The sequence below is a fragment of the Paramormyrops kingsleyae genome, chromosome 1 (assembly GCF_048594095.1).
Source record: "Paramormyrops kingsleyae isolate MSU_618 chromosome 1, PKINGS_0.4, whole genome shotgun sequence".
NCBI classification, from domain to species: Eukaryota; Metazoa; Chordata; class Actinopteri; order Osteoglossiformes; family Mormyridae; genus Paramormyrops; species Paramormyrops kingsleyae.
Genome location: NC_132797.1, coordinates 5,992,251 through 6,019,159, shown reverse-complemented (window position 1 = coordinate 6,019,159; position 26,909 = coordinate 5,992,251). Strand labels below are relative to the sequence as shown.

The 26,909-nt window shown below is 46.8% G+C and overlaps 1 protein-coding gene across 1 annotated transcript in view; it reads left to right on the top strand.

Moving 5' to 3' along the window:
• Nucleotides 1–21,786, top strand: part of snd1 (staphylococcal nuclease and tudor domain containing 1) — a 137,265-nt gene extending 115,479 nt beyond the window's left edge. The window contains exons 19-24 of the mRNA XM_023791412.2: nt 8,053–8,176; nt 10,175–10,244; nt 10,569–10,682; nt 11,303–11,506; nt 20,372–20,416; nt 21,130–21,786. Of these exons, the coding sequence (XP_023647180.2) occupies nt 8,053–8,176; nt 10,175–10,244; nt 10,569–10,682; nt 11,303–11,506; nt 20,372–20,416; nt 21,130–21,195 (623 nt within the window). The 3' untranslated portion in view covers nt 21,196–21,786. The remainder of the gene's footprint in view (nt 1–8,052; nt 8,177–10,174; nt 10,245–10,568; nt 10,683–11,302; nt 11,507–20,371; nt 20,417–21,129) is intronic.
• The last annotated feature ends 5,123 nt before the right edge of the window (nt 21,787–26,909 follow it).

The window sequence follows — 26,909 nt, the reverse complement described above, 5'->3', positions numbered from 1 at the left end:
GCAAAATGGAAAACTGTCCTGTTGTCTGATGAATCAAAAAGTCTTTTTGGGAATCATGGATGCCGCATCCTCCGGGCTAAAGAGGAGAGGGACCGTCCAGCGTGTTATCAGCGGACAGTTAAAAAGCCAGCGTCCGTGATGGTGTGGGGGGGGCATTAGTGCCCATGGCCTGGGCAGCCTGCAGATCTGGGAAGGCACCATTAATAATGAATGATATATATATACAAGTTTTGGAGCAACAGATGCTGCCATTCAGACAACGTCTTTTTCAGAGAAGGCCTTGAATATTTCAGCAAGGCGATGCCAAACTGCATTCTGCGGGCATTACAGCAGCATGGCTCTGTAGTTAGAGTCTGAGTGCTAGATTGGCCTGCCTGCAGTCCAGACCTGTCACCCATTGAAAACATTTGGTGCATCATGAAACGAAAAATGCAACAAAGGAGACCCCGAACTGTTGAGCAGTTGAAATCCTATATCAGGTAAGAATGGGACAACATTTTGCTTTCATAACTCCAGCAACTGGTCTCCTCAGTTCCCAAACGTTTACAGAGTGTTGTCAAAAGAGGTGATGCAACACAGTGGTAAACATCCCCCAGTCTCAACTTTTTTAAAATGGGTTGCTGGCGTCAAATTCAAATTGACTATATATTTGTCATAAAGCAATAAAATGTCTGTTTCAGCAGTAGTATGTTGTCTTTGTTCTATTTTCAATTAAATATGGGTTTATATGATTTGTATGTCATTGCATTCTGCTTTTGTTTGCATTTTACACAGCATCCCAACTTTTTTCACAAACATGGTTGTAAAGGCTTCACAGTGCAGGTATGAACGGGGAGATCAGTACCAGTGACCCCACATTGCAGGCCTGCCTCCCGTCTCTCGGATAAGTGAGAGTCACGAAACTTCACAGCCATGAGCCTTTTCCTGCCTAAATTGGCTTTTAATAATAAAATTGCCCTTTTCACGTCTCCTCAGAATCAGACTTAATATATCCCCTAATCATCTTCAATCTTCTGCTCAAGTGCTTTGTTCTTTCCAAAAGGTAGGGGAATAAGGAGTTGGCCCTAACCTTTGAGAAGTCCTCATTAAAAGCAGTCATCCCTTGGTCTTTCCTGTCGCTTTTCCTATATATAGGGGGGTACGTTTGCGACAAAAACACCTTATGGTACATGAATAGGGGAGCTAGTCACTGCATGTCACGGTGTGGTCGATCCTCTCTAAACGTCAGGTGGCCTATACTTGAAATCTCGGAGGGCTTCCGAGGTCACAGTTCCAGAAGCTTCTGCGGCGAAGCCTCCTTAGATTGTCCTGAGTGGTCTGAATGTGGGCACAATAGAGGCGGGGATTCCAAGGCAGATTTGGGTTTTTTTTTCAGCGGGCCCAGAAGTTCTAGCTACACCCTTTGGGATAGCTACTTTGAGTAAGAAGGGTCTCGTTAAATCCGCTTTACAGATGTGCGGGTGTTACCCCCTCCTTCTGGTCGGGCCTACATCTGTACCAACACCAAAGTGATCCGGTGAGCCGGGCAGAGCTCCTATCCAGACATTTTCAACCACAATTTTTCTTTATTTACTTAGAAAACTTCCTTTTTACATGTCGCCCCTTCAGTTTGTGAACACTCCTATAAGGACGTTTATTTTATTGTTACTCTATATCACATTGTCAGAATCTATCTTCATATAACGTTTTATGTATAATACTTCTGAGTTATCGGTAGAAATAAACTGTATGTCCCGGTTCACAGGAGAAAGACTGGACTGTTATTCATGCTCACCAAGATTTTAATCAGATTATATTACTGCGAATGAAATATCCGGTTTGGGTCAGTTGGTTTAGCTTAGAAAGGAGTGCTTGGGGCTGTATTGGTGTTTAGCTGGCTCTGCTAGATGGAAAGCCCATGTGTCATATATAGGCAGGGGTAAAACTTTGGAAGGGAATGGGCTGGGGCAGGGTTGGGGTGATTTATCAACCTCTTTTGGTCGTTCAGCGGCCTGCCCATCGTGATTTACCGCCCGCATTCAATTTACTGGCGGTCGCTTTTGGCTGCCTCTCGTGGACTCCTCTGAGCCCTGGCGTTTATGCAAAAAAATAGTCAATGGCTCGGGTCATCTGTGTTGTAGCGTTTTAAAACCAGGCTATTTTTAAAATAGATTTTCCATTGCGTTTTGCCGCCAACAGCCGGGCTCCTCGAGCTTAGGCCTCCCCTGGTGTCGGGGGTCAGCCTGCGGCTCTGATGGAGCATTCTGGGTAATAAAGGCTTAGAATCTCCCGCGGTTTTAATGGCAGGTGTGGCGGAGGTGTTACATGCTAATACTGGGAGGGCTTTTCTGCCAGAGCACCGAGGCGGCCATCCGGGAAAATACTAACCTGAGCGCTAATGTTGTGTGAGCTCACAACACCCTCCGGTTTAGCGGTGATGCTAATGCATTAAACGATTAATCGTTTGTCCGGGCGAGTTTTGCGCTTGACTGGTTCGCAATAACTGCACAAGAACGGACTCAGGGCTCCCCCGTCGTATCCGCTATTGGCTGGTCGCCGTTGACGTTTCGGAGCCCGTTAGCAATATGGGTGCTTACGCTGATACAGCGCCCCCTTGTGTTCCCTCGTTACACTGCTCCAGGTCGGTGTTCCACATCCTCGGAGAGCTGTTCAGTAACCGGAAGAGTCTCGCAACTGACTGCTGACGTCCGCTAATTAGTTGTTAACGACCCTCTTTTTGGTACTGCTACAAGCTAGCCGCCCCGATGACTCAATGCTGTAGCTTAACGCCGCGGCGTACGGAAGGGCGTGAAGAGCGGGGGGAGGGGTGTGTATGTTCTTCACTGCAGGGTTAGTCTGTGATCTGGCACAATTCTGCCTCCATTGACCCCTTGCTTTTTACCTGTTAACGGAAAAGCCCGTGGGTTGAAGCGAGGGCGCTCCCCAATAACGGTTGACTTTTCTCATGACCTGCTGCAGATTTGCTGGGGCAGCTGTTTCTTGGACCTGGGGAACCATTGCTGTTGCTGAGTGTTTTTTTTTTTTTTTCTTCAATCTGGAAGCCCAGTGTAAGCCAATTAAAAATCTGAGATTTGCTGATGCTTGTCGTTTATTGCCGTGGAGACCTCCACATGGAGATGAGACACCCTTGGTTGAGTTGAGCAGCAGTGGTCGTGTAGCAGGCGTGTACTGACCTATAAAATGGTAAGCTGAGACCACTTAGCCTTCCGATGACACACAACCAGCTTAAAAATTATCACTAATTAATATTGTTCTAATTAATCTTTAATGCCTTCATATGTATGCTTTGTCTGCTCTGCCTGCGGAGGTTTCTGACATCGAGATTGCTAACAGAGTCCGCACTCCTAAGGTGAGCAAAGCGGCCAGCTGCCCTAAAGGTTAAGTGCCTAACTGGTCGTTTTTGGGTGGTGATTCCATGATTTGGGATATCTGAGCTGCCGCTGACAGGTCAAGGCGTGGAAATGGTCATGCGGTCGGCCTTAAAGGGCATCATAAATGGCCAGATAATACTCGACTCGGTTGACTGGCGAGCTGGGAAAGGAGCCTTACCACACGGAGACAACCTTTCAGAGTTGAATAAACCGGGTCTAATGCTACGGGCCACTCTCTCTCAGCGTCACAAAGAGGCCCATTTAGAAATTTCTGCTCTGCTGGCTCTCAGGAGACATTTATATATGCAAGCCAGGTTTTGTTTAATGAGTAGGTGCTGTAAAGGTTAGCCTTGATGTGGTGAATCGAGCTATGAGGTCGTATCGTTAGCAGACTTCAGTTTAGTGGAATCTGCAGTTACAGATGTCTTGTTTGGTGTTTGTAGTGAGTTTATTTACGATGGAAAGCTGCCTTGGTTCTGGTGACTAGTTTGCTCATTGAATGATGTGTGATACAACATCAAGAATATCACATTTCTGCCAAGTCCAAGGACTTGGTGGTACTGGTCACCTTCTGCTTTTGGGCATTTTTTAGTGAAACGTTAACCTGGCACGCATTGTGATAAGAACAGACAGAACGTTTTTTTTTTCTTCTTATTTGCAGTCCTAGGCCCTTGGGTCTAATTGTTGGGGGACGGCGTAGCAAGACATACGGCGGGACAATAATTTCAGGCCATAATTTCGGCCGCAATGTGCTGGATCAGCTACTTTCCCGGAGGTTATCCTCGCGGGTTTAGCGGGCGACAGCTTGTCAGCCGCGTGGAGCCTCTGGGCTGCTTCCTGATTGGCTGATGTCTGGAAATCGCTGCCTTTGCTCCACCTTCAGATCTGTAATCATATTTCAGAGGTTCATCTGTTAATCAGGATTAAAACATGCTGCAGAGCTCAGTGAAATGTCCCTATCCAACACCTAGGTTTACATTGTGAAAGCAAATTTTCTGGCAACAAGGGCTATCTGGGAATATATATGTTTGTGTGTAAAACCCTTTACAGGTAAATGTCACTTCTCAGTCATTGCAGTGATATTTGACGTTTTACCTTCATTTAACAATAGTGTTCTAGGTAAGAGAGAGAATTATTACAGCAGACATTTTACCTTCATTTAACAATAGTGTTCTAGGTAAGAGAGAGAATTATTACAGCAGTCATTTTACCTTCATTTAACAATAGTGTTCTAGGTAAGAGAGGGAATTATTACAGCAGACATTTTACCATCTTCCAGCGTTACTGTCATGGGTTCATTTATAGTCTGTATACATTGACCCCCCCCCCATGAATGGATTATGTTAGGGTCTGTACTAAACCATTACAGTATCTGAGTTACCCAGGGAAGCCCATTTTCGCCGAGACTTGCCTGAAGTGGTGCTGAACGGTCTGTGAATGCATAATTGTGCTGAATGTATTTATTCCTTTATAATGGAGTCAGTTTCCAGCCCAGACTTCCCTGCATATTGAAATGCAAACCTGACGAAAACATTCGCAGGTTCTGCCAATCAGCATCCTTTTGGAAAGGTCACGTGCTTCACTCTTTTGGGAACGCTGCGAGCGATATTTCACCTTGTTCTGTGCACCGGTTTTCAGCCCCGCGTCTTCATTCTTCGTTTGATCTTCATTTCTCTGAGCCACATGTGCTCACGTGCAATTAATAATGCCTCACGTGCGATTAGTGATGTCTCAGCACTGTCCTTAATGGAGATAATCAAAGGCTCTGGTCTTCACGTTGCCCTGCAGGATAGCAGTTTGAGGATGAGATGATTAGCGCTGTCAGCGGGTTGATTAGAATGCAAGGCCAATCCTTTTTGGTTCCCTGTCTGCTTGTCGGGGACAAATAACAGTACATGTGACTCATGTAATTAGGGCCATCAAAGGCTGAAAACAATTTTTACGAGTTGAGAGCGAGGCGCATGCAGGAATCTCTTTCTTCGACGGACAAATTGGTAATATGAATGCAAGGCTTATTACTATGAGACAGAACTCTTGTGAAGGTCACAATGGGTGGAATTGCAGAGCCAATCGCTGTCTGGTTTAACCTCAAGGGGACCAATAAAATAGCTAGCAGGAAGTGGGTTCAACCAATCAGTGTTAGGTTGTTATTCCACCTAAGTTATGGAGCCTCTGTTTTATCAGCATGTGCCTGCATATTGCGTGCAAACGCATTAATGGCGTTTTCTTTTCCCGGTTTATCCCGTGTGCTCGCATGCATCTAGAGCAACGATATGCTTGACCTTTGACCTTTCGTGGGCTGATGTTAAATTTTCATATCAACACATTTACAAAATATCTATCTAAAGGCTTATTTGTTGACGGGCATTTTTGTATTCTTATGATTTTTACCGTTATGTTTTAATGTATTGTCTATTTGTCGTCAAAAGATTCATTTTTGCCTTTTGCCAGGCCGTCGATGGAAATACATTTTTCTTAGCGACTTGCTTGGAAAAATAAAGGTTAAATGAAAAATAAATTTTATCATATAGTCTTTTTGCATAATTTTATCAGACTTTTACTGTATTGTATTGCTTGCTTGGTCAGTTTATTACTGATACTAAGAATTTTGTCTTGCGTCTAAACTACTAGCTATCAGTGCTGGAATTTTTTCAAATTCAGCAGCCACTCAAGGGCAGAAACTGTTGTACTTAAACATGAGCTCATAACTTCATGTTTTGCGACTTTAAAAGGGAAAAAAATGAAAATGGCTTTGGTGTGCAAAGGACAGAATGCTGTAACAAGAGCGGCAGTTAGAGGATGGCCACTCCTGTGGCGTATTTTGGCTATAATAACAGGAGCAGGTTTAACAGCACGAATCAGTGTGATGTTTGCGATGCTGTTGGCTAATTCTAAAGCTGCTCTGTCATCAAGAGCCAACATGGCTTCTGTTAAACTGCTAGAATTCAGTTTTATGCGGTCACAGAATCCTACGGATTTAATGACTTTAATATCCGAGTGATCGCATCCAAGACGCCTTATTGCCATGCCTCTGATCAGACAGTTTCACTGGTTTTCCCCGATGTGCTGCTTTTGCGAGACCTAGTGCAGGAAGCAGCTTCGGGGGCCCCGGGGCCCATAGCCCCCAACCCCGGGTGGTGGGGGGCCTGTTAAAAAGAAGGGGGGGGGGGGGGGTAGGCTTCACCTTCAGCTCCCCCCCGCAGCCATCTGGGTAACGCGTTTAATCTCTGCCGCTCGGCGCTCAGCCACCGTCCTACTTTTTCCCCCCAGAATTCCCTGTGGGCTCTTCCTCGCAGTATTTTGTTTGGCCCCAGCTCGATGCTAATTAGGGTTATGGGTTTTTTATTTTTTTATAAGCCGAGCTGGTATGCTGGTTTCACAGATTTGGAAGGGAGGAGTGTGACATGCGGCGACTTCCCGAGTGACCATACAGACCCGCCTGCGTCCTGTCCTGTCCCCAGGCTCCTTACACCTTACTTCAGTCGGCCGCTAACATTAGCATGCTACAGACTAAGGTCATGGTGATTTTTTTTACCCAGCAGAGTGTCTTTCATTATTATATCAGCTGTAATTGTTTTCGTGCATATCTGTCAGGGATAAATACATCTTTCCCGTATAAACGGGAATACTGTCTTGACAGTAGCATGTTAGCGAATGGGGTTTAGTCCTTGACTTTTTACATATTTTATCCCCTCTTCTGTACAAAAAGAAACACTGAGTTTTAATGCGGTGGTTCGGGGTAGGGTGTGGTTGTTAGCCTTGTTGGCTCAGACACTGAACGGCGCCCCCTGTGTTGACAATAAGTGGACTGCCCTCTTTATCCCAACAGAGTTAAATGTCTTAATGTGACATCTTTGTGGCCCTTAATGACACTTCATTAGAGGGCAGATCCGAAGGCAGCCTGGTAGCAAACTGCAGGACGTGTGGGACCAGGTCATAAGCGGCATAAGAATCCGTAAAATTCAGCGGGCGGTGTCCCATCTGAATCTCCATCTCCCTGAAAAGCGATCAATCTCGTCACCTTGCAAGCAGCCAATGGACAACCCCCCCCTCCCCCCACCCCCCGCCCCCTTACTGTGGGAAAAACAGCAAAAAAGTGTTACGATCAGGGGGGTAGGGCCGGGGGGGTGTTGGGCTGTTATGCTTCGCCTTCAGAAATTACAGCATGATTACATGCCAAACTGACTCTGCCGTCTTTAGATTCATTCATCAGTTTGAAAAATGACAAAACGGCAAGTTTTTTTTTTTTTTTTTTCCCCCCCCTGCCCTCCACGCCGCTGCCAGTCAAACCATCATGTCGGGGAGGGTGAGGGGGTTGATCTCTTTAGTCGGGTTGTTGCCTGGTAGCGTGTCCAGACTTGAGTAGTGTTGTGTTTCTCTCTCTGTCTTTCTCTCTTTCTCTCTCTCCTTCCCTCCCCCCCGGCCTGCTTGCTTGTGGGTCCCGTAAGTGTATTACACATGGTGTCCCAATTACATGCCGCACATTGAATTCTCTCTCGTGTTGGCATCATGTAATCCCAGCCCCCCACCCCTGGCCCACAGTCTCCAGGCACAAATGTCGACCCAAATGGGAAGGTCCCCTTTCCACACTGGGCTGAGGTCAAGAGGTCCACGGCCTGTAGGGGGCGCTATGTGGTCATTTCCCCCTTTGGAATGCTAATCTGCTCATCATTTCTTGCAGGTGCCCAGCTTGAGACCCTGATGGAGACCATGCGTGCTGAGATCGCCGCCCAGCCGCCGGTCGAGGGCGCCTTCACCCCACACAATGGAGTGTACTGCATCTCCAAATTTGGTGACGGCGAGTGGTGAGTGCCGGGCTCTTGAGGTTCACCAGGAGCCACGTGGGTTCACCAGGAGCCACGTGGAATGACTCCGAGAGTGGAGCCAGGAATTTCTGTGTTTGCAGAAGTTGGAAGTCGGTGTAATGCTTATGCGGAAAGATTTCCTGAGCATTCTGAGAGTCTCTTTCATTTCTGGCATTGGAGGGTAACTCCTTTAGGAGTCAGAGACTGGGACGAGAGCAGTTGGGTGCATGGAACCTTATAGCATCACACGGGAGCAGCTATTGAAGTGCATCTTTGCCAGTCCCGCTAATGGTTGGGGGCTGACTTTCGCCATACGTTGCTTGCGATGTTCGCCCGGACTGCCAAATCCCCGTATCTGAGCCCGAACTCATGTCCGTGGCTGTTCGGGGTTACAGATGGCTTTACGGCAGATGGGAACTGCCGCTACCCGCCAGCACCACGCTGGAAGGGATTCGGGTGCGGTCTGGTCGCGTTGAGCGCAACAGACCTTTGCTTCTGCGGTAATGCGGGCTGTCGTGGTTCATTTAGATGCTTGGCGTACATTTTGCATAATTAATTGTGGGCTTTGGTCTATCATACAGAGAGGCTGAGTGCACAGCTTTGTGTGTCTGTGTGTAAATTTCTGCACAGGCCTGTATGTCTCTATTGGGGTGTGTTAACACAGCCTCGACCTGTGTTGAGGTGGTTATGTTTGCTTCCCTGTGTCTACTTGCATGCTATCTGTGTGTCTGTTCTCTCGCTGTGTGTGCGCATGTCCATCTGTGTGTGTGTGTGTGTGTGTGTGTGTGTGTGTGTGTGCGCGCGTGTGTGTGTGTGTGTGTGTGTGTGCGCCCGTGTGTGCGTGCATGTGCACAGACCAAATACGTAACTGTACCTGCGGTGTGAGGTTTGTTTTATGTGGAGGTCGCCGCACTCCATTTACCACCACTTGAACCACACATTTACGTGGCCCCCTATTGGCCACAAACAGTCACTACACTAAATATTAAACAAACTAGTTCCTTGTTTAAGAGATGCTGAAGCAGCATGTTCTGCTAATCTGCTAGCTAGCTACAAACTCTTTACTCGCTTGCTATTTATTTAGTTTTTTTGAAACATCCATGAATGGGGCCCCAAAGTGAATTTTGAGTGGGTCCCAGAAACGACAAGCCTGACCATGCTGTGTCTGCTTTTCCCGAGGGACCATCTTAGTGCAGGTTTTTCCTTAAAGGTAGCAGAACCCGCTTTGTGGATCTCCGTCTTGTCTGACAGCTGGCGGCCGCGGTCGGTTCTGCTGCAGAGGTATAGCCCAGTGCATGTAGACCTGTCCCCTCTGTTCCTGTCTCTGGTGTCTTTCTCTCCCCCCGTCCTTGTGCAGGAATATACAGTGGTTTCGCAGCGGTGCATAAATGTACCTGGGGGCCGCCATCGGTCAAGACCCGGGGGGGGAAGCGTAAATCAGAAGTTAGGTTTTACTCTGTAAAGCATTAATGGGCATTGCTGGTTCTGGCTAAAAGAAGCAGAGAACCTTGTATCTCTGTGAACTTCAGTCGGCATGAGGGCAACGCAGAATAAGCTGAGATCTATGCCCCCCACATCCCTCCCCCCACCTCAATGCAGCTCAGACACAGAAGGACCTTGAGTAAATGAAGTCTTACATCTGGAATGAGCAAAGAATCCAGCCTTCGATGAAAAGGGGAAATTTGGTGCTTGGAATATCGTCACCGCATTGATTGTGTGGTTGGGGGTAGGCAGGCAGATAATTTGACCATCTTTTTCTGGAAGGTTATATGTCAGCCAAATGTAAATGGACACAGCTGTCATCTTCGATTCTGCAAATATAAACAACTGTCTTCTGAGACAGCGATTGCCCCCCCCCCCCCATCCTTCTCATTGTGTACTTAACACCTTCTCTGACAGTGGGTCACAGTGTGCAGCGCTGCTGTGATGCGTTGAGTCCTGTTGAGTCTGTAAACGGGCGAGTCGTCCCATTAATTACCCTTGTCCTCCATCTTAAAGGTACAGAGCCAAAGTGGAACGGGTGGAGTCTCCTGCCAAAGTGCACGTCTTCTACATCGACTACGGCAACGTGAGTATGGTGTCCCCCCGGGGGTGTCCCTGGAGGTGGAGTTCAGGCCGCAGACATTCACCTACACCATATTCTTAGAAACGGTTTCCTCAAATCTTGAGTGATTAAAGCAGAATGTGCTGGAATGGACTCTGACTCTGCGTTACATTATGCTGTTTGGTTTTTTAGAGGTATTGTTTTATTGGTGTGCTTATACAAGAAATGTAAAATGGATCATTATAAATGATAAAACTGATCATTTAAGGTTCGGTTGGTTAACATGTCCTGTGAAAAAAGGTCATGGTTTGAAGAATTCCCGGTTAGCCTGTATCTCCCTCCCTGCAGAGAGAGACGGTGTCCTCCACGCGACTCGCACCTCTCTCCCCGGCCTTCAACATCCGTGCGCTGCCCGCTCAGGCCACGGAGAACGCCTTCGCCTACATCCAGGTCCCGCAAGATGTGAGTATTCCGCCGGACGCAGTGAACACTAGGTACCAGGTGGGAGCGGCATGGTGACCCATCCCTGGGTGTCCCTGTCCATGGTTATGATACCAGCTCTGATCCCTGTCACAGAGCTTTTGGAACTCCCCCCCCCCAGGCTAGAGTGGTTTGGCCCAATGCCTGCCGATCACATGACCAACACTTGTTGCAGACCACACGCTGTTTTGGTATGGTCCGGCACACTGAGGGCCGACTCTGTTCCTCGGCCCGGCTAATCCACAAATCCTCGGCATGCCCACAGCCACTTCCTCCGGATTAGCTTTCAGGGGCACGTTGGCCGGCGGGTCTCGCACCCTGTGCAGGAAGTTATCGTCCCCACGCAGAAGATGCTCCCCAGTATGCTTGGGAGGATAATAGAAGCCGTTTGAAGCATCGGGGAAATGTGTCCGGAATTATCCTTGAAATGCTTCTGTGTCCCCAAGGACGACTTGCTTCTTTGGTTGCTGTGGAGACGGGCCCGCATGCGCGCGGCTCGGTACAGTGACGGTCAGAGGCGGCCTGGGGGATGGGGGCAGTCCCATTATCCCACCTCTGTGTAGTGACCCCCCCCCCGATGGTGTGTCTGACACCCCCCGCAGGAGGACGCCCGAGCCGATGTGGTGGACTGTGTGGTGCGGGACATCCAGAACACGCAGTGCCTGCTCAACGTGGAGTACGTCGAGGGCAGCTGCCAGCACGTGACGCTGCAGTTCACTGACACCAAGGACGACGTGGGCTTGGGCCTGGTCAAGGAGGGCATGGTCATGGTGGACGTGCGGAAGGACAAGCACCTGCAGAAGATGGTAGGGTAGCGTCATGGCTGGCTGCCTCTCTTTCTGTCCATCGTCCTTTGTCCATCACATCCATCTGTCTGCCTCTCTGCCTTCCTCTGCTTCTGTCTACCTTTGCCTGCTTGTCCATCCATCCATCCCTGATTGTTTCTATCTGTTTGTATCTAACTGTATCGCCTGTAGCTCAGTACGTACAGCACAGAACTAAGGCCGTCTTGTCTGTCATCACTGATTATTCCGTAGGAGCTTCCCTGTACGTGCTCCTTCTTGCTCAGACCCTCGACGTGACCTCATACCGGTTCTGCCACTCGGCTGGCGCTTCTCCGCTCGTCCCTCCGTCCGAACAGCGCAGCCGCAGCGGAGCACTAATGCCGTGTTTATGCGAGCCGCGGCATCCGGGACGTTCGGCAGCTCGAGTGATCGGCAGGATTCCCTGCAGAGGTGGTGGTTTGCCGTAGAGCTCCATCCACCCGGCGCACTGCGCCTGAGGCAGAGGCCGCGGCTCAGATCGGATCCGCTCGGCGTAGCTGTGTCTGTCAGGCGGTTCCCCTTCGTCGGTCGGCCAGAAGCCATTTTTTTTGACCTGCGAACGGGCGCCAAGTTCAGAGATCGCCACTTTCTCCCGGGAATGGTTTGTCCTCGACTTGCAGCAGTCTGAGGGAGGCATTTGTCGTAATGGTGGAATAACGCACCTTTAACACCCCCCCCCCCCCCCCATCTACCTGGATCGATTTTGGCCGTCCTTTGCCCTGCTGCCAGACCTCTGATTAATAGGGACCTCATAAATCCCGCTGCGTGGCCCTCAGGCCTGATTTATGGCTGAAAGCTGCCTCCTCGGTCCGGAGTGCCCTCGCCGTTCTGCCCCATGCAGGCTGAAGAACCCTTATCTCTGGCCTCCCCTTCATCCGTCGTCCTTCCCCACCACCAGGGCGCACCGTCGGCGGTCCGCCTGACGAGGATGCCGACGCCTGGGGAGCAGAGGCGACATCTGTCTCGCGCAGAGAGATTTTCAAATTTCAACGTTATTTTTGTTGAGAGAGGCAACCCCCCCCTTCCCCTTTTTAATTTAACTGGCAAAACATCAAAATAATACTGCAATCCGGTGCTCGATTGGTAACCAGTGACGCTGCCCTTGAATCACGCGTCACTTGGATGGATGATAAATACACACACCCGGGGGGGGGTCTCCATTTGTTGTCCTTTGTTTAAAATATTCAAAACATCTCAAAATGATGCAGGACCCAGGCAGGCAATGCAGAGCCTTACAGGGTGACAGGATTAATTATTCCGAGATGTCAGTCAAGCGCCCCCCCAGCTCAGCCCAGGATCATCTCTGCTACTCTCGCAGGTCCAGCGAGGCCAGAGAACCATCGCTCCGCATCACTTCCTGAAATGTCAACCAATCAGCAGGAAGCGCACCCCCATTATGCAAGCTCACCCCCTCAGCTGCATTCTGTCCACACCGTCGCAGACACGGCTTACACATCGAGCTGCACCATTGTTTGTTGGAGCCCCCCCCCATATCCTCAGCGAGCGAGGGATGGATGGATGTTCTGAAAAGCGCCCCCCCTCCCTGCTCTGAACACTCCCCTGTGTACAGTATTTGTGTATCCAGCTGGGTGGATCAGTAAGCTTCACATTTACAATGGATGGGAGAAGACAGGAAATTGATATTTTAAATAGAATGCGGGTAGAATGTTAAATATAGGGGCCCACATGGTGTACGGGTTCGGGACGTGGGCTCAAGCTGAACAGTATGGGTTTGAGGCCTTGTGTGGCAGCCTTCTTTGATGCCTGTAAACTGAACTATAGAGCTGCATGCATTACAAAAAAGGGGGCAAAATCCACTGGCTACTTAGGGTCAGCATCAGTGTTTGTCGGCCGACTAATGTGACGGTCGATTGGTCAACGAGTATGAAGTGATTACTCTTAATTGGTTAATTGGTGAGATAAATTTGCAGTATGCGAGCGGCTGGTTTTCGCGACAAACTCTTTTGTGTCCGTGTTTCCCTGGGGGAGGCCCCCAGGGGCGACCCCGTTCGAGGTTCGAGGCAAGGACAATAAGGTCAGTTAATTCTGTAATCATCAGCTGAGATATCTGGGTTTGTGCCTGAGATTATGGTGTTTAGATGATGACACTTCCAGGTAGTGTCATAAGTGTCACCGTGGGAGCAGAGCCGCGTTGTAGCGGTGAGCGCCACCCTTTGGTGCCTGCATGACATGGCAGGTGCCGCAGGCTCCGAAAATCCCCCCATAAGTAACCGAGGGTGTAAAACTGTCCAATTACACGACGCCGGTGAGTCGCCTGGGCAATTAAACACTGGATTGGAGGGGGGCACAGATGTGCATGTCGTTAGCTGCTGGAGGAAGTGAGGCCTACAGGTGCCATGACTGCGGGGGGTTTAAATCATGCTAGGCAGGTAACAGCCGTGTCTCTGGCGTGTGAGTGCGAGGACAGCCCCCCCCCCCGACAGGCAGGCCCTCCTTTGATAAAGCACCTCTTGGCTAGCTATTCCTCTCCAGTCCTCAAAACCAGCACCCCACATGGAAAAGCAAGAGTTTAACATTTTAACCTGAGAATTCGTGCTTGTGCTTCCAGATTATGCTAATTTCGCAGGGCGTTGAGAAATCGTGTTATAGATTGTGCAGAGTAAAGTAAACAAGGCTATTTGTATAATAATTATTGCCATTACACTGTGACATTCTCCAACCATTATTTACTCAGAGCGGCATCGGGTGGCACCGAAATGAGATTCATATTCGGGGTTGATTCTCCTGCTCTGGAAATGCATGTTCGCTGAACCTCTTTAATGCAGCCAGAGTTTGTTTGCAAACACCTGTTTCCTTCAGTTTTTTTCTCCCCCCGTGTCTTGCTGATAAACCACACCAGAGAAGTTAATGAAGGTAGGACAGAACCAGGTTTTGATGTCCTACGACATCCCGCGACCCTTAAAAATCCAATTTGGCTTGTCTGGCCCCGAGAGCTCCCATTTATTTATTTATATTTTGGAACTGGCCTTTCTTTGTGTTGGCCTGTATAATGACCTCACTCTCCGTTTTTCTGGAGTCCAATGGAATCGACTGCAGGATGGCGTGCCGTGGGCTCATGTCTTGTCACGTTGTGTTCGGGCCTCGTTCCTTTGTGGCTGAAGTGTTTTCTTTTTTTAAAAAAAAAACTCCATGGGTTCACTCTGTCTTCAGTCTCTCAGGCTCGATGGGTTTAGGATGCTGTGGCTGTGATCAGAGAGATCATCACTGGTTGGAATCCCTGGGTCGGCATAGTGATGTCACTGTGGGCCCCCAATCAGGCCCTTAACCCCCAATTGCTACAGGAATTCTCTGACCCAGTTTTCACAGGTGTACGTCACTTTGAATAAAAGTCTGCTCAATAATTAAAATATAAATTTAAATATCTACTTGAAAGAACATATGAATGTCTTGGATTGTTGAAGATGAATGGTTGTTGGTCCCCTACGTTTGAACATAAATTTAAGGGAATGTGTTTTTCTGTCTTCTGGGTAAATTTGCTTTTGTAAGTACCCCCAGAATTACAGAATCCGATAGTCAGTTTAACACCACAATGGGAGTTGTTTTGGCAGGAGGGTAAAACTTGCACCGAATGTGGTGAGTTTTACAGTGTTCGCAAAAGGAAACAGGTGGGAGGTGAAAGGAAAACTGATTTCGCATTTGGAAATAAGGCTTAACCGCGCAAAAGTGGCATTATCTACAAATTGTGGTCATTTTTCTGCGCAGATTGTTTCGCTTTAAAGAGCGCGCTCCTCGTGGCAAGCTTTATTGTTAGAGACACTTGAGAATTTGAGAATCCGTCAGTTTTAAACAGGGTTAGGCCAGGGAAGCGGGCCTGTCCACTCGGAAACCTGACAGATTAATACTTTTTTGTTGTTTTGCTCTGTTTTGGTCAGGGCTTTCCTTACAGGTGGAAGCGATATTTCATCAAAGGGCCAATAAAAAGAGCGGGATGAAAACATGTATCCGGCAAACAGATAAATCAACATCAATACTTGTAAGCAGATCGCAGTTGTCCAGCTCTTAATCAAGGCCGACTGGAGAGGTCATAGACAATGTGGAAAGCTGGAAGAGTTATTGGAATACAGAATGCTCAAAAGTAACTGCTTGTGTCGTGCCAGTGCATTGTGGGAATTTTCTGCAGATTTTGATCCCACCCTGACATATGTGAGCTGACACCTAGAAGGGAACTGCTTGTGTAGTGGCAGTGCATTATGGGATTTTTCTGCACATTTTGGTCCCACCCTGATGTAATTTGAGAGCCAGCCCCCTTGCCTTGCCCTTGTGTACAGCTGTTGGCCGCATGCTGAATTCTGAGTGAAGATGGAGGTATACTCTCCGACACTGATAAGATTTTTTTTCCCCTGCACATGTCTTAATGACGCAGAAGCGTCGTATTCAGGGAAAGCGCCTCGGGGAGTATAACCTGAGGCAGTAACAGTTTCCTGCGAATGGAGCTTTGCGTCTCCGTGGCGCAGTTATTTACGATAGGGCTCGTCGTCACCTGGGCCCCGTGCAGATTAGCAGGTTGTTTTTCATCTCACGTTGGCCTCCGCATGCCGCCGGATTGCCAGCGCGGCTCGCTGCCACGCTTCACGCCTTCCCAGGTAAACACAGCGTGTGCTTTTCCAGGCTTTCTTAAAGGGTAAGGTCACACTGTAAAGCAAAATGAACTGTTCTCCACTCTGAACCTACAGTTTATCGGTACCAGAAAGAAATACTCAATCTTTACCATAAGAATTTAATATAGCAAACCAACCTGCTGTCTCCTCCACGGTTGCAGGTTCAAATTCGAATATCTGCGGAGCTTGCATGTTCTCCCCATGGTCCTGTGGGTTAGTCCAGAAACCCAGGTGTCCTCCTGCTGTCCAGAAGCATGGTGTTAGGTGACTTGGCTGGTTGGCCTGGCATCCTATCCAGGGTGTTCCCCTACTTTGTGCCCTGTGCTTCCTGCGATTGGCTCCAGGATCGCCATTTCCCTGCACTAGATAAGAGATTATGAAAGACGGGGGGATGGATAACATGAGAAACACACAAATGCTTAAGGAGACCTTCGTACATAGACATTTAATTTAAATGAGATTCTCATATTCGCTTTGGTCCTTGTTGAAACCCAGTCTGCCTACATTTAATACTTAGTGATATATCCAAGACTTTAGCACCCAGTAGCATCGTGCTGCATGCTTTGAGGCACATAGCAAGTCTTATTTTTCCCAGTGGTTGTTAAATTCACTCCAAATGGTGCAGCACTTTAAATGCATTCCGACTAGTGCTACGGCCCCTCATGCGCTGTTAAGGAATCGTTTAGCGCGGAGCTGCCGTTCCAGGTGACGAGACGATAAATACCCTGCAGATGCGCCGGAGTGAGATTGCGAAGACAGACCGCCGTTGTCGACATTGCTATCGGGGTCCCCAGAAGACATCTGTGAAGTATGGTGGTAATCAGTGCCATGGCTAACAGTCTTAGCGACGCTAATTGCCGCGCTCTCCATGCACAGAATGGATCGTATGTACGGAGGGCTTCCCTTCACGTACCAGACGAAGACTTGCGTGCAGGTGTTTTGATGCAAGCCTAATTGCCGCCAGCTCAGTAGAGAGTGTGGTTCTTCTCCAGGAGCAAGTGTCGTGTAACATCAGGGAGGAGAATCATGGAGTGGTAGTGATCAGCCAAATTCTCATGGTGCTCGAAGGATTGACTCTGTGGCATCTTAGTGCATAATGTAGTGAGCTGGCAAAAAACACATATTCACGTACCCAGCTACAAAGCAAACCAAGCAGCAGTGGATGAGAGAAATACAGAACGAGGAAAGTATTTCAGACATGACTTTATCCTGGAGGATTAGAGAAGATCACTCTGTTATTGTCAGGAAAGAACAAATAAAATCTTCCAAGCTCTACGTTTGGCTGTTATCTGGGAAATCCTGAAGGGCATTTTAGAGCACAACATGTATGTTCGGGTGAGCCAGCTGGAACAAGGGGGTTCTCCTGATATGGAAAATGAAGTAAACCCCAAACATGCAAGCAGGTCTTGAGCCTTTTCTTCAGCTACAGTTGAAACCCGAACCTGCCTGGATAGTGATCATGAAGATGATGGGATGTAGATACACCAGACTGAGGGTCTGCGACTGGCTGTAATCGGATCGATCATCCAAACTGTGACCCGTCACTCTTCCGTCATCCATGAAAAAAGAGAGCGTGCCTTAATTGGACTGTAGGGGTTAAACAATGGGAGCATCCCTCAGTGATTCCCATCTGTCACAGGGATCACATCAGCTTTACCTTCTAGATGAGCAGGTCCGTGGAAATCCTTTTGTTGTGGTGCCAGACGGCAGCTCAGACGACAGAAAGGTGGAGTGTGGCAGGGGCTGGGGTAGATGGACAGGAAAACATTAACATTCCCATAAACAGTTGTAGAGATGACTTTGGTCCGGATGTGTATCTTGCTGGGGAGTTCTGGTGTTCGTTCCCACGAGTAATCTCTATGATGGTCCTGTCATTCGCATAACAAGATTAGGACAGCCACCAGGAAACGTGTGGGCTGGTTGGCGGTAAGTGGCAAGTGTTTCTCCAGCATTAACGTGTCTTCGCCTTCTGTCGTACTTCGGCAACGTCGTGGACCTGGCTTTCAGCATCACCGGGATGTGATATAAAGCTCTGGTGGTCCTCCTTATGTAATTAAAAGTCCACTGAAGGCTTAAGATGATGGTCGATTTGAGTAATAACTCTTTATTTTAGACATTTTGTCTTAGGGGATACATGTACCAAGCATACCATTCTATGACCAAATTGCCTTGGACACCTCGTTTGCAAAAATTACCCACAGTCTTCGACACAGTAACTGCACTACGGGCGTTAATTACTGTAAAACGGAGGCTGTTTAACGAAATTTGACATTGTTCCTATTTGACAGCTTTCCTCGTAGTCTGTGTGCTGGTGCTGATAATTGGAGGCATTGATGAAAGAGGATGGAAATTAATAGACATGATACTGGGCTGTTTGGACCAACGCAGCTGTTTTAAACACAGCCGAGTGAGTCTGGCCAGCAGGGGGCAAAATCTGTCAGGGATTATGATGGAAGAGGATGGGGGGGGCAGCTGAGAAGAGGAGCTCAGCTGGAGTTTACGAGTAATTTCTGCTGAGCTTTCTCAATCAGTGGCCAGTCACGTGATTCGCCAAATGACTGCTGGCATTCTGCATTTAGCTAGCCGTTCAAATAGAGGTCTGACTGAGGCCATTCGTACCAGAACATGCATGGCCTTTAAAGTCAGGTGGCCAGTTCATTGCAATGAAATGTGTGAGATGCCACATATTAACCAGCTTGCCAGCATAGTGGTTCGGCCCCCTAGGGGGAGAAGTTTGAGGGAGGGAGGGTGTGACACGGTTTGCGATTTCCAACACCTGCCATTTTGTAAGACAGCTAATTTCTTATGGCTGCTGTTCTTATATTTCTTAATAGGAGGCATGAAGCACAGTCACCGGATGTCCTCTACAAGGCCATCAAGCCTCCTCACCCCCAGTATTCCCAAAAAATGTTAAATACATGTGGGAGAGTATCTCTGTAGGGTGATTTTAGCAAAACACACATAGATAGGCTATACCAGGGGTGTCAAACTCTAGTCTAGAAGGGCCGGAGTCCTGTGTAACTTAGTTCTTTCCCTGTTCCACCACAAACGATTCAGCTCAAGAGCTGTGTGGTAATCAGCACAAGAAGTTGCAAGGAGTTGAATCACGTGTTGAGCGGCAACCCAAAAATGTGCAGGGCATCCCTGGGCTATACTATAAATGCAGTTGGGGGTTAAGATTTTCAGCTAAATGGCTAAACCTGTAGAGTTCAAAAAGACTGGATCTTGAGACTGGTCATTGGAACTAGCCCCGAACAGGCCTATATATTCACATTGTCCAATGAGGTCTGGGTGATCGCCTATCACTCCCTTCTAAGCCAAGTACTGGCTCCATGACTCCCCCACCCCTACAGCCATTTCCCATTTGTAGTCAAGCTCTAATGAAAACAGCTTTTCTTAACTGATGATCAATTCATAGAAAATGTAGTCTGCTGTAATTTGTTTGAGAACCCCAGTTTTGTACGTCAATATAATTATTTTCCAGAAGTATTAGAATCATCAATGTCTTGGAAAGTTTTGTCTGATTGCTTTATGAACATGCAAGATGCTGCAGCAATTTCAGGACTGCATGGTGTTTGTCTGTGATGGTTCTAGAAAGATCTGGTGTTGGTTAGATGGGCGAACACTATCCATGGATTCCTTCCGGTTGCAACTGATTTGTTTCTAATTGCTGTTAGACGGTCGAACTCAAACAAATTGTTTTGATTGCTTAACGAATAGGAAAAAAAACAGATGTAAGTGTGCTTGTATGATAACGTGAGGATTACAGCCCTTCCCTGGCCATATTCCACGGTACATTACACCCTAAGAAGCCCTTACAGCAGTGATAGCATGGCTTTGCAGCAGAATGATAGCACCCGTTTTCTGTATGTCTCCTTACCGTAGAGATGACACCACACGTTAAATGCTATTACATGCCCAGAGCTATGGGCCTCTGGGCCAGACCGCAACAGGCCAACAGTGCCCATTTACCGTAGTCAAGTTAACTCCCTTCGACATGATCATTGATCGCTTTACCAGGCTAAGTAAGAATTACCTGCATGGTTTGTATTCCCGTGTTTAGAATAAGTAGGTTACCCAGCTGGGCTTTGAGTGTCACTCCTGAGAAGGACTTGGTCTTGAGCCAAGCACTCTTTGAGTAGCATAGGCTTGACGGGCTTACTCTACATTCCCAGCGTTCCCGATCACAGGTGGTCTGGCCTAACCCCTCCCTCCCATCTTTCCACAGGTTGCCGAATACCTGAAGGCGCAGGAGGCTGCAAAGAGCTCCAGGGTAAGTGTTTATCGTTCATCGTTGGCACCCTGTGATTGTCTGGGCCAGTGATCCCCATGAATGAACCTCAGATGTTTACTGTACCTTGTGTGGTACATCTGTATTATTTTGTACATCTTTATTGTACATCTGTAAGCTTTTGGGGTTACTGGCCCAGGATCCGTAGTAGATTAGATTAATAGCTACCTCTGGCATGCTTAAATGCTGAGTACAGCCCCATTAAGTAAAGGAATAGCTGAAACAGAGAGTATTTGTTTTAGGAGCACTTCACACGAGCTCGGCAAGTGATTAGATGGGAGCTGAAACAACAGAGCGACCCAGACGGTGAACTCTCATGTCATTCATAAAGGGTATTGATTGTATGTGCGGCTAATTAGCTTTGGTTGCTAGTTAGGCAGGAAAAACAATGACGCATCATAGGTTCCACATCACAGCTAGCTTTTTAATTGTGTATCGTTTTTATTTCCCTCTCCATCATGAGCAATGCTACCCGCTTTCATCCATCCTATAAATGTCTCATTTGCTGGGGAGGAGGCAGAACCTCCGGTAGAGAAGCTTGACTGGGGTGTCCCATAAATGGAATAAACAGCCGTAAATTTGGGAGATTGTGATGGGTCGTGGGAGTGGGGGGGGGCGTGGTAAAAGTCAATGAGGTGTCTGGTGCAGTTTCATTCTGCATCCGTTCATGGTTAACCCTCCCCTACTTTTTCCAGCTCAATCTCTGGCGATATGGAGATTTCCGGGCTGACGATGCTGATGAGTTTGGATACAGTCGTTAAAACGCATTACCAAAGACCAAGTGGAAGATCCTCCCGCTAAAATGGAAAAAAGAAACAACGGCAACATTCTCCTCCATTGTCATCCATTCCCTTCCTCTGTGTCCCCTCTGCACTGTCTCGCTCTCTTCTCTCCTCCCGCATGTCTCCCTGCACCTCCATGACGTCCGTTTTCCCCTCCAGGAACACACTGTTCTGCATGAGGCCCCGGGACGGACATATTCCAGCTTTTCATTTGAGATGGAGGGGGGGGTGGGGGGGGTGCAGGGAGCAGAGGTCACAGATTTAAGGCTCTTGCTGAGAAAATTCTTCCTAAATAAAGAAATGATATATAACTAAAAATGTGTATGATAAAAAGACAACAAATGAGAGCTTAATTTTCTTTTCTTTTTTAATTGTGTTTCTGAATGTTTAATTAAATGTCTGTGATTATGTAGGGAGTCTCTTTCTCATGCGGATGCTGCAGACACCTTTCCGGAAAATTCTCAACACGTTGTTTACAGGTCGACGCTATTTGACTTCGCTCCCCAGTTACAGACCCCGTCATTGTATTTAAAACGTTCACAGCTTAATAAAATGAGCAGAGGCTAAAAACTGTGTCGCCCCCCATGGCTGCGTTTTAGTTTCCACGTCCTCTCACACATGGTTATGGTTGGATGCATGAAGCCATTTGTCACCTGTGTTAGAGGCAAGATTGACGTGTAAGGATAGTGACAGTCAAAGATTCAAAGGCTTCATAATTTGTACAGATAAAATTAAATGTTTGCATACCTCCCTGCAGACTCAAACAACGTAACAATAAAAAAACAGAGCAAAAATGTACACACATCTTCCAGAGTTTCAGGGAAAAGTCTTTTAATCTTGACTAGAATTTTGATTTGACAGGAAGAGGAAGTTGGCAAGGTCACACCCCTAATGGTGATGTCATCTTAAAGCCCTAACCACGTCCCCTTTTATGGAACCACCAGACTTAGCCGAGTGGCTTGGACAATAATGAGTTGCTGGATTTGAAGAGCATATATGTACGTATAATATACAGTGGTACCTCAGATCTCGAACTTAATCCGTTCATAACTCCGGATCGAATCCTAAAAAGTTTGGGTTCTGATCGAATTTTCCCCATAAATAATGGAAAACCAATTAATTGGTTCCCTGCCCCAAAAAATTACACCCCAAAAAAGTTTTTTTTAGCATTTAAACACAAAATGAACTGGATAAAACAAGAAGAGCATATACTGTACTAAACGCATCTAAGGACATTTATCAAAACAGTAATTTGTAAAGTAAGAAAATAAATGTATCCAATGTGTAAAGTTAAAAAAATAAAACGATGTGTCCTGCTCCGATCGTCCGCTCCATCCTTGTGCCACGCCCCCTCGTTAGCCGCGTGTGGAATCTCTGTGTGATCAGCTGTTTCTGGTTGTTGTCATTAGTCTTCTGTATTTTGTCTGCGTTTCAGTTTGTTTCCCCAGTCCGGTCATTGTACTGTCTGTCTGCGTTTTGCCTGCCTTACCTGTAATTAAACCCCGTATTCCCCGATACCCTGATGTCTGCGCCTTTGCCTCCGTTCCGTCCCAGCTTGGCACAACAATATTATTATAATTAAATGTATTAATGGTTTATTATTAATATTAAAATAATAAGAAATCTTTATTTTAAAATGTATTTTATTATATTATAATACTGTTACTGTCTATCATTGTCTAAATGTATTTTTACTGTCTAAATATATGTATTCAGCTAGTGTAAACATGCAGGATGCTATCACAGGGAATGCGAGGCTGAGACTGAAGCTTTACCCTTTGTTTCCGCTGAGAGACGTGCCGCGTGATTCTTTTCCCCTAAGTTATCTTAGGTCGGCGTTCACAGTTTGACTAGTGAGATTCAGATCGAGTACTAGGTTTTTTTTTCCCCCAAACTGGTTGGTTCGACTTTTAAGAAATTCGAGTTCTAATGAGTTTGAGAACTGAGGTACCACTGTATACGTACAGTATACACTCACTCGCCACTTTATTAGGTATACCTTTCTAGTACTGGGTTGGACCTCCTTTTGCCTTCAGAACTAACTTGATTCTTCATGGCATAGATTCAACAAGGTGCTTGAAATATTCTTCAGAGACTTTGGTGCATATTGACATGATAGCATCACGCAGTTACTGCAGACTTGTCGGCTGCACATTCATGATGCAAATCTCTTGTTCTACCACATAACATAGGAGCTCTATTGGATTGAGATCTGGTGACTGTGGAGGCCATTTGAGTAAAATGAACCTAATGTAATGTTCAAGAAACCAGTCTGAGATATGAGGTGTGACTGGAAGTAGCTATTACAACAGGGGCGACCCAGAAACTGGAGTGTTGGTGTCCAGCAGGTTTTCTGTCCTGTTGGTTCTCTGATGAACCACACCTGATCTCAGTTGGATAGTAATTCATCACGTAGGATAGAAAACTTGCTGGATACCCACCAGGATCAGGGTTGCCAATCTCTGGATTAGGAGCTGGGTAAACTGGTCATAAAGGGACAGACATGATCAGCAACAGTACTCTGGTAGGCTATGACATTTAAACAGTGGTTAGTTGATCATAAGGGGCCCAAATTGTGTTAATTTGTTCTGAAATCTGTTCACACCATTACGACACCACCACCAGCCTGAATTGTTGATACCAGGCAGGATGGATCCATGCTTTCATGTTGTTTACGCCAAATTCTACCCTACCATCTGAATGTCGCAGCAGAAATCGAGACATCTGACCAGGCAATGTGTTTCCAGTCTTCTATTGTCCAGTTTTAGTGAGTCCATGCCCACTGTAGCCTCAGTTTCCTGTTCTTAGGTGACAGGAGTGGCACCCGGTGTGGTCTTCTTCTGCTGTAGCCCTACGTTGTGCATTCAGAGATGCTCTTTGCATACCTTGTTTGTAATGAGTGGTTATTTGAGTTTCTGTTGCCTTTTATCCATCATGAAGCAGTCCGGCCATTCTTCTCTGCCCTATGGCATCAACAAGGCATTTTTGCCCAGAAAACCACCATTCGTTGGATGTTTTTTCTTTTTTGGCCCATTCTCTGTAAACCCAAGAAATGTACATGTTGATTTCCTTTTACTCGCAGCCTGTGGCCTGCTATTGTTTGATGTGTCTGCTGACTTTCCTCTGGTCACCCGTTTGGGATTTCATGTCCTGAACGTTCTCTCACTCTGTCATGGGGCATCCGAGTAACAGCCCTGAGAGCCCTGCCCTTACTGTGAATGAATCTCCAAATGCTGGGCTCTATTAAGTCCGGCACACAAAGCGGCCGATTTGCAGCAGTTAACTTCAATTACTCAGTGCTGCGTAGAGCACGTTTTGTATGGGAAACTGTATAATGCAGCTGTTACTGTAGATCTTTGCAGCCGGCAAAGATGTACTTGATGAATATGTCCTTCAGGTTGCTTATTCGTTCATGGTAGTGCGTCGTCATCAGAATTCTTCCACCTGGCTGTGCTTGTTGATAAAATTCAGTCTCCAGTCTTTTGGTAGTAATAATAATAAATAATAATACATTTTATTTATAACGCACTTTTCATTAACAAAATCTGACTGGGTTTGGTCTGTGGGTGGCCTGTTGTATCATCTGGTTATGAGGTAACGTGGAGTATGTTTCAGGAGATTGTTTGTTTGTCACGCTAAATCAGTCTTTCTCAACCCATTTCTTGGTGACACCAAATAATCCACATTTTTGGTCTCTCCTGGCTCCCAACACACCTGCACACCTGGTGTTCTTGATTGGCTGGGAGTTTCGAGGGAGCAAAAATGTGGACCGTCTGGGGGACCCAGAGGACTAGTTTGATAAACACAGCACTGAGTAACAGACCAAATCGGTAACAGATGACTGCTCTCCTCAGTTAACATCAGGGTGTTGTGTAGTAGAGCTGTACATTAGCATTTGAGCCAAATCACCTGCATGGTCTTTGTCTTCTTAGGCTTCTGGTCATGTTCGAATCGTTGTCTTTCCCACCTGTCTCAAAAGTCAATCTTTTATCGCACCTGAACATCTGAGCATATCTCTGTTGAGTTGGAGAGGCTGGTGTACGAGATCACAAATCGCAGAAACAAATGGAGAACTCCGCAGTCAGACACAGGGGGCTGGTTATGAGCGATGTGCTAATCCCACTATATAGGCTCTGTGATGCGTCATAAATTCTGACCCTGTTCCTTTAAGATGCACATTCACATAGGCATCTAATGAGCTGCCTGTAAAATACAATCCCCTTCAGCCTTTCCGAGAATAGCATTAAAAAGCTATAATGTATTTTAAAATAAAGTGTTTTTTTAAGTCAGCCATCCATCCATCTTCTGGAAGCGTTTATCCGGTACAGGGTTATGAAGAGCCGGGAGCCTATCCCAGGCAGCACAGGGCATGAGGCAGGGGACACCGTGGATGGGATGCCAGTCCGTTGTCTGGATCTTAATGATGATGTTTTTGAATGTGCCGTCACAGATGACGGGACCGTGAAATGTGTTTTCCTGTCTTTTAATAAGCATCAGTTTCCCCCCCTACCTCTCCAGTGGGAAAATGTGTTTTTTACAGGAAGCCCTCACAGGCAACCCAACGAGGTCAGCTGTGTTTCAGAGACAGGTCACGAGCTTGAGGGGACACTGAAATCAATTCTCTTGAGGTTGCATATAATCCCCCTGCGGTGAGTTTTGACGGGAAAGAATTACCCCACTTAATTTGAAGAGAGAAATAAGTTTCTGGCTCATTTTTTATTTTGTCATTTTTTTATTTTGGAAGAGATTTACTGAGACGTGGGCTAAGGAAGCCCTTGTGATGGTGGGGTGTAGGGGCACTTTGATGGCTCGAGATCTTCCCAGGAGCTACTGGTTTATGTAGTTCGATGTGTGTGGTCTCTCAACCTCAAAGTTGCCTACGATTAACTTGATTTCTCTCGGTTAAATGGGTCAGCTGAGCAACCAAATGGAAAGTAAACAAATTCCTTAACCCAGGGCTACTTGGCTGTTGGTTTCACAGGTTTTTGTGTTTGGGCATTCATCAAGAACGGCCCGTCCATCATATAGGCAGCTAATTGTGCCGCACTCTACGTGAAAAAATCCAAATGCAGCCACTTCAGGTCATTAGCGACGACACAAGGACGTCATTCTGTTTCTGAAAAATCGCTACTTATTTGTCAAAGCGAAGCGCATTTTGTGTTCGGAAATTGGCTAATTAACACCATAATGAGAATATCGAATTGAAGAAAGAGCCTGACCATGCCACTGGTCATCAGAACTATAGCTGAATTGTCCTGCCATGAGGTGTGGGGGTAATTTAGAGGAGAGTGATGTTAATGTGGCAGCCATGTCTCTGGACAAAACTGGCCGGTCCCCTCCATCATTGCAGATTGTTTTATGGTGTGAAATTAGTGAAAATCCATGCTGGTCCCAAACACGTACTATTTACTATCTGCTACAATATTTGTAAGATGACGTACAAGTATAGCGTAAGTATAAGGATGTCATAGTAAATAATGTATTCGATCCCCGATTTACAAATATGGAACCATTCTTCTAGCAACTGAACTGGTCCTGATCCTTGATTCCCGATTGCATAGGACTTATCATTCATATTAAACCTTAATCATCAGCGAAAGCCTTGGTTTACATCAAACACATCTGTTTATTACTAATATATCAATTTGGGGTGTGTTTCCCAACAGCTCCCAGTAGCAACTTAAATAGTTGGA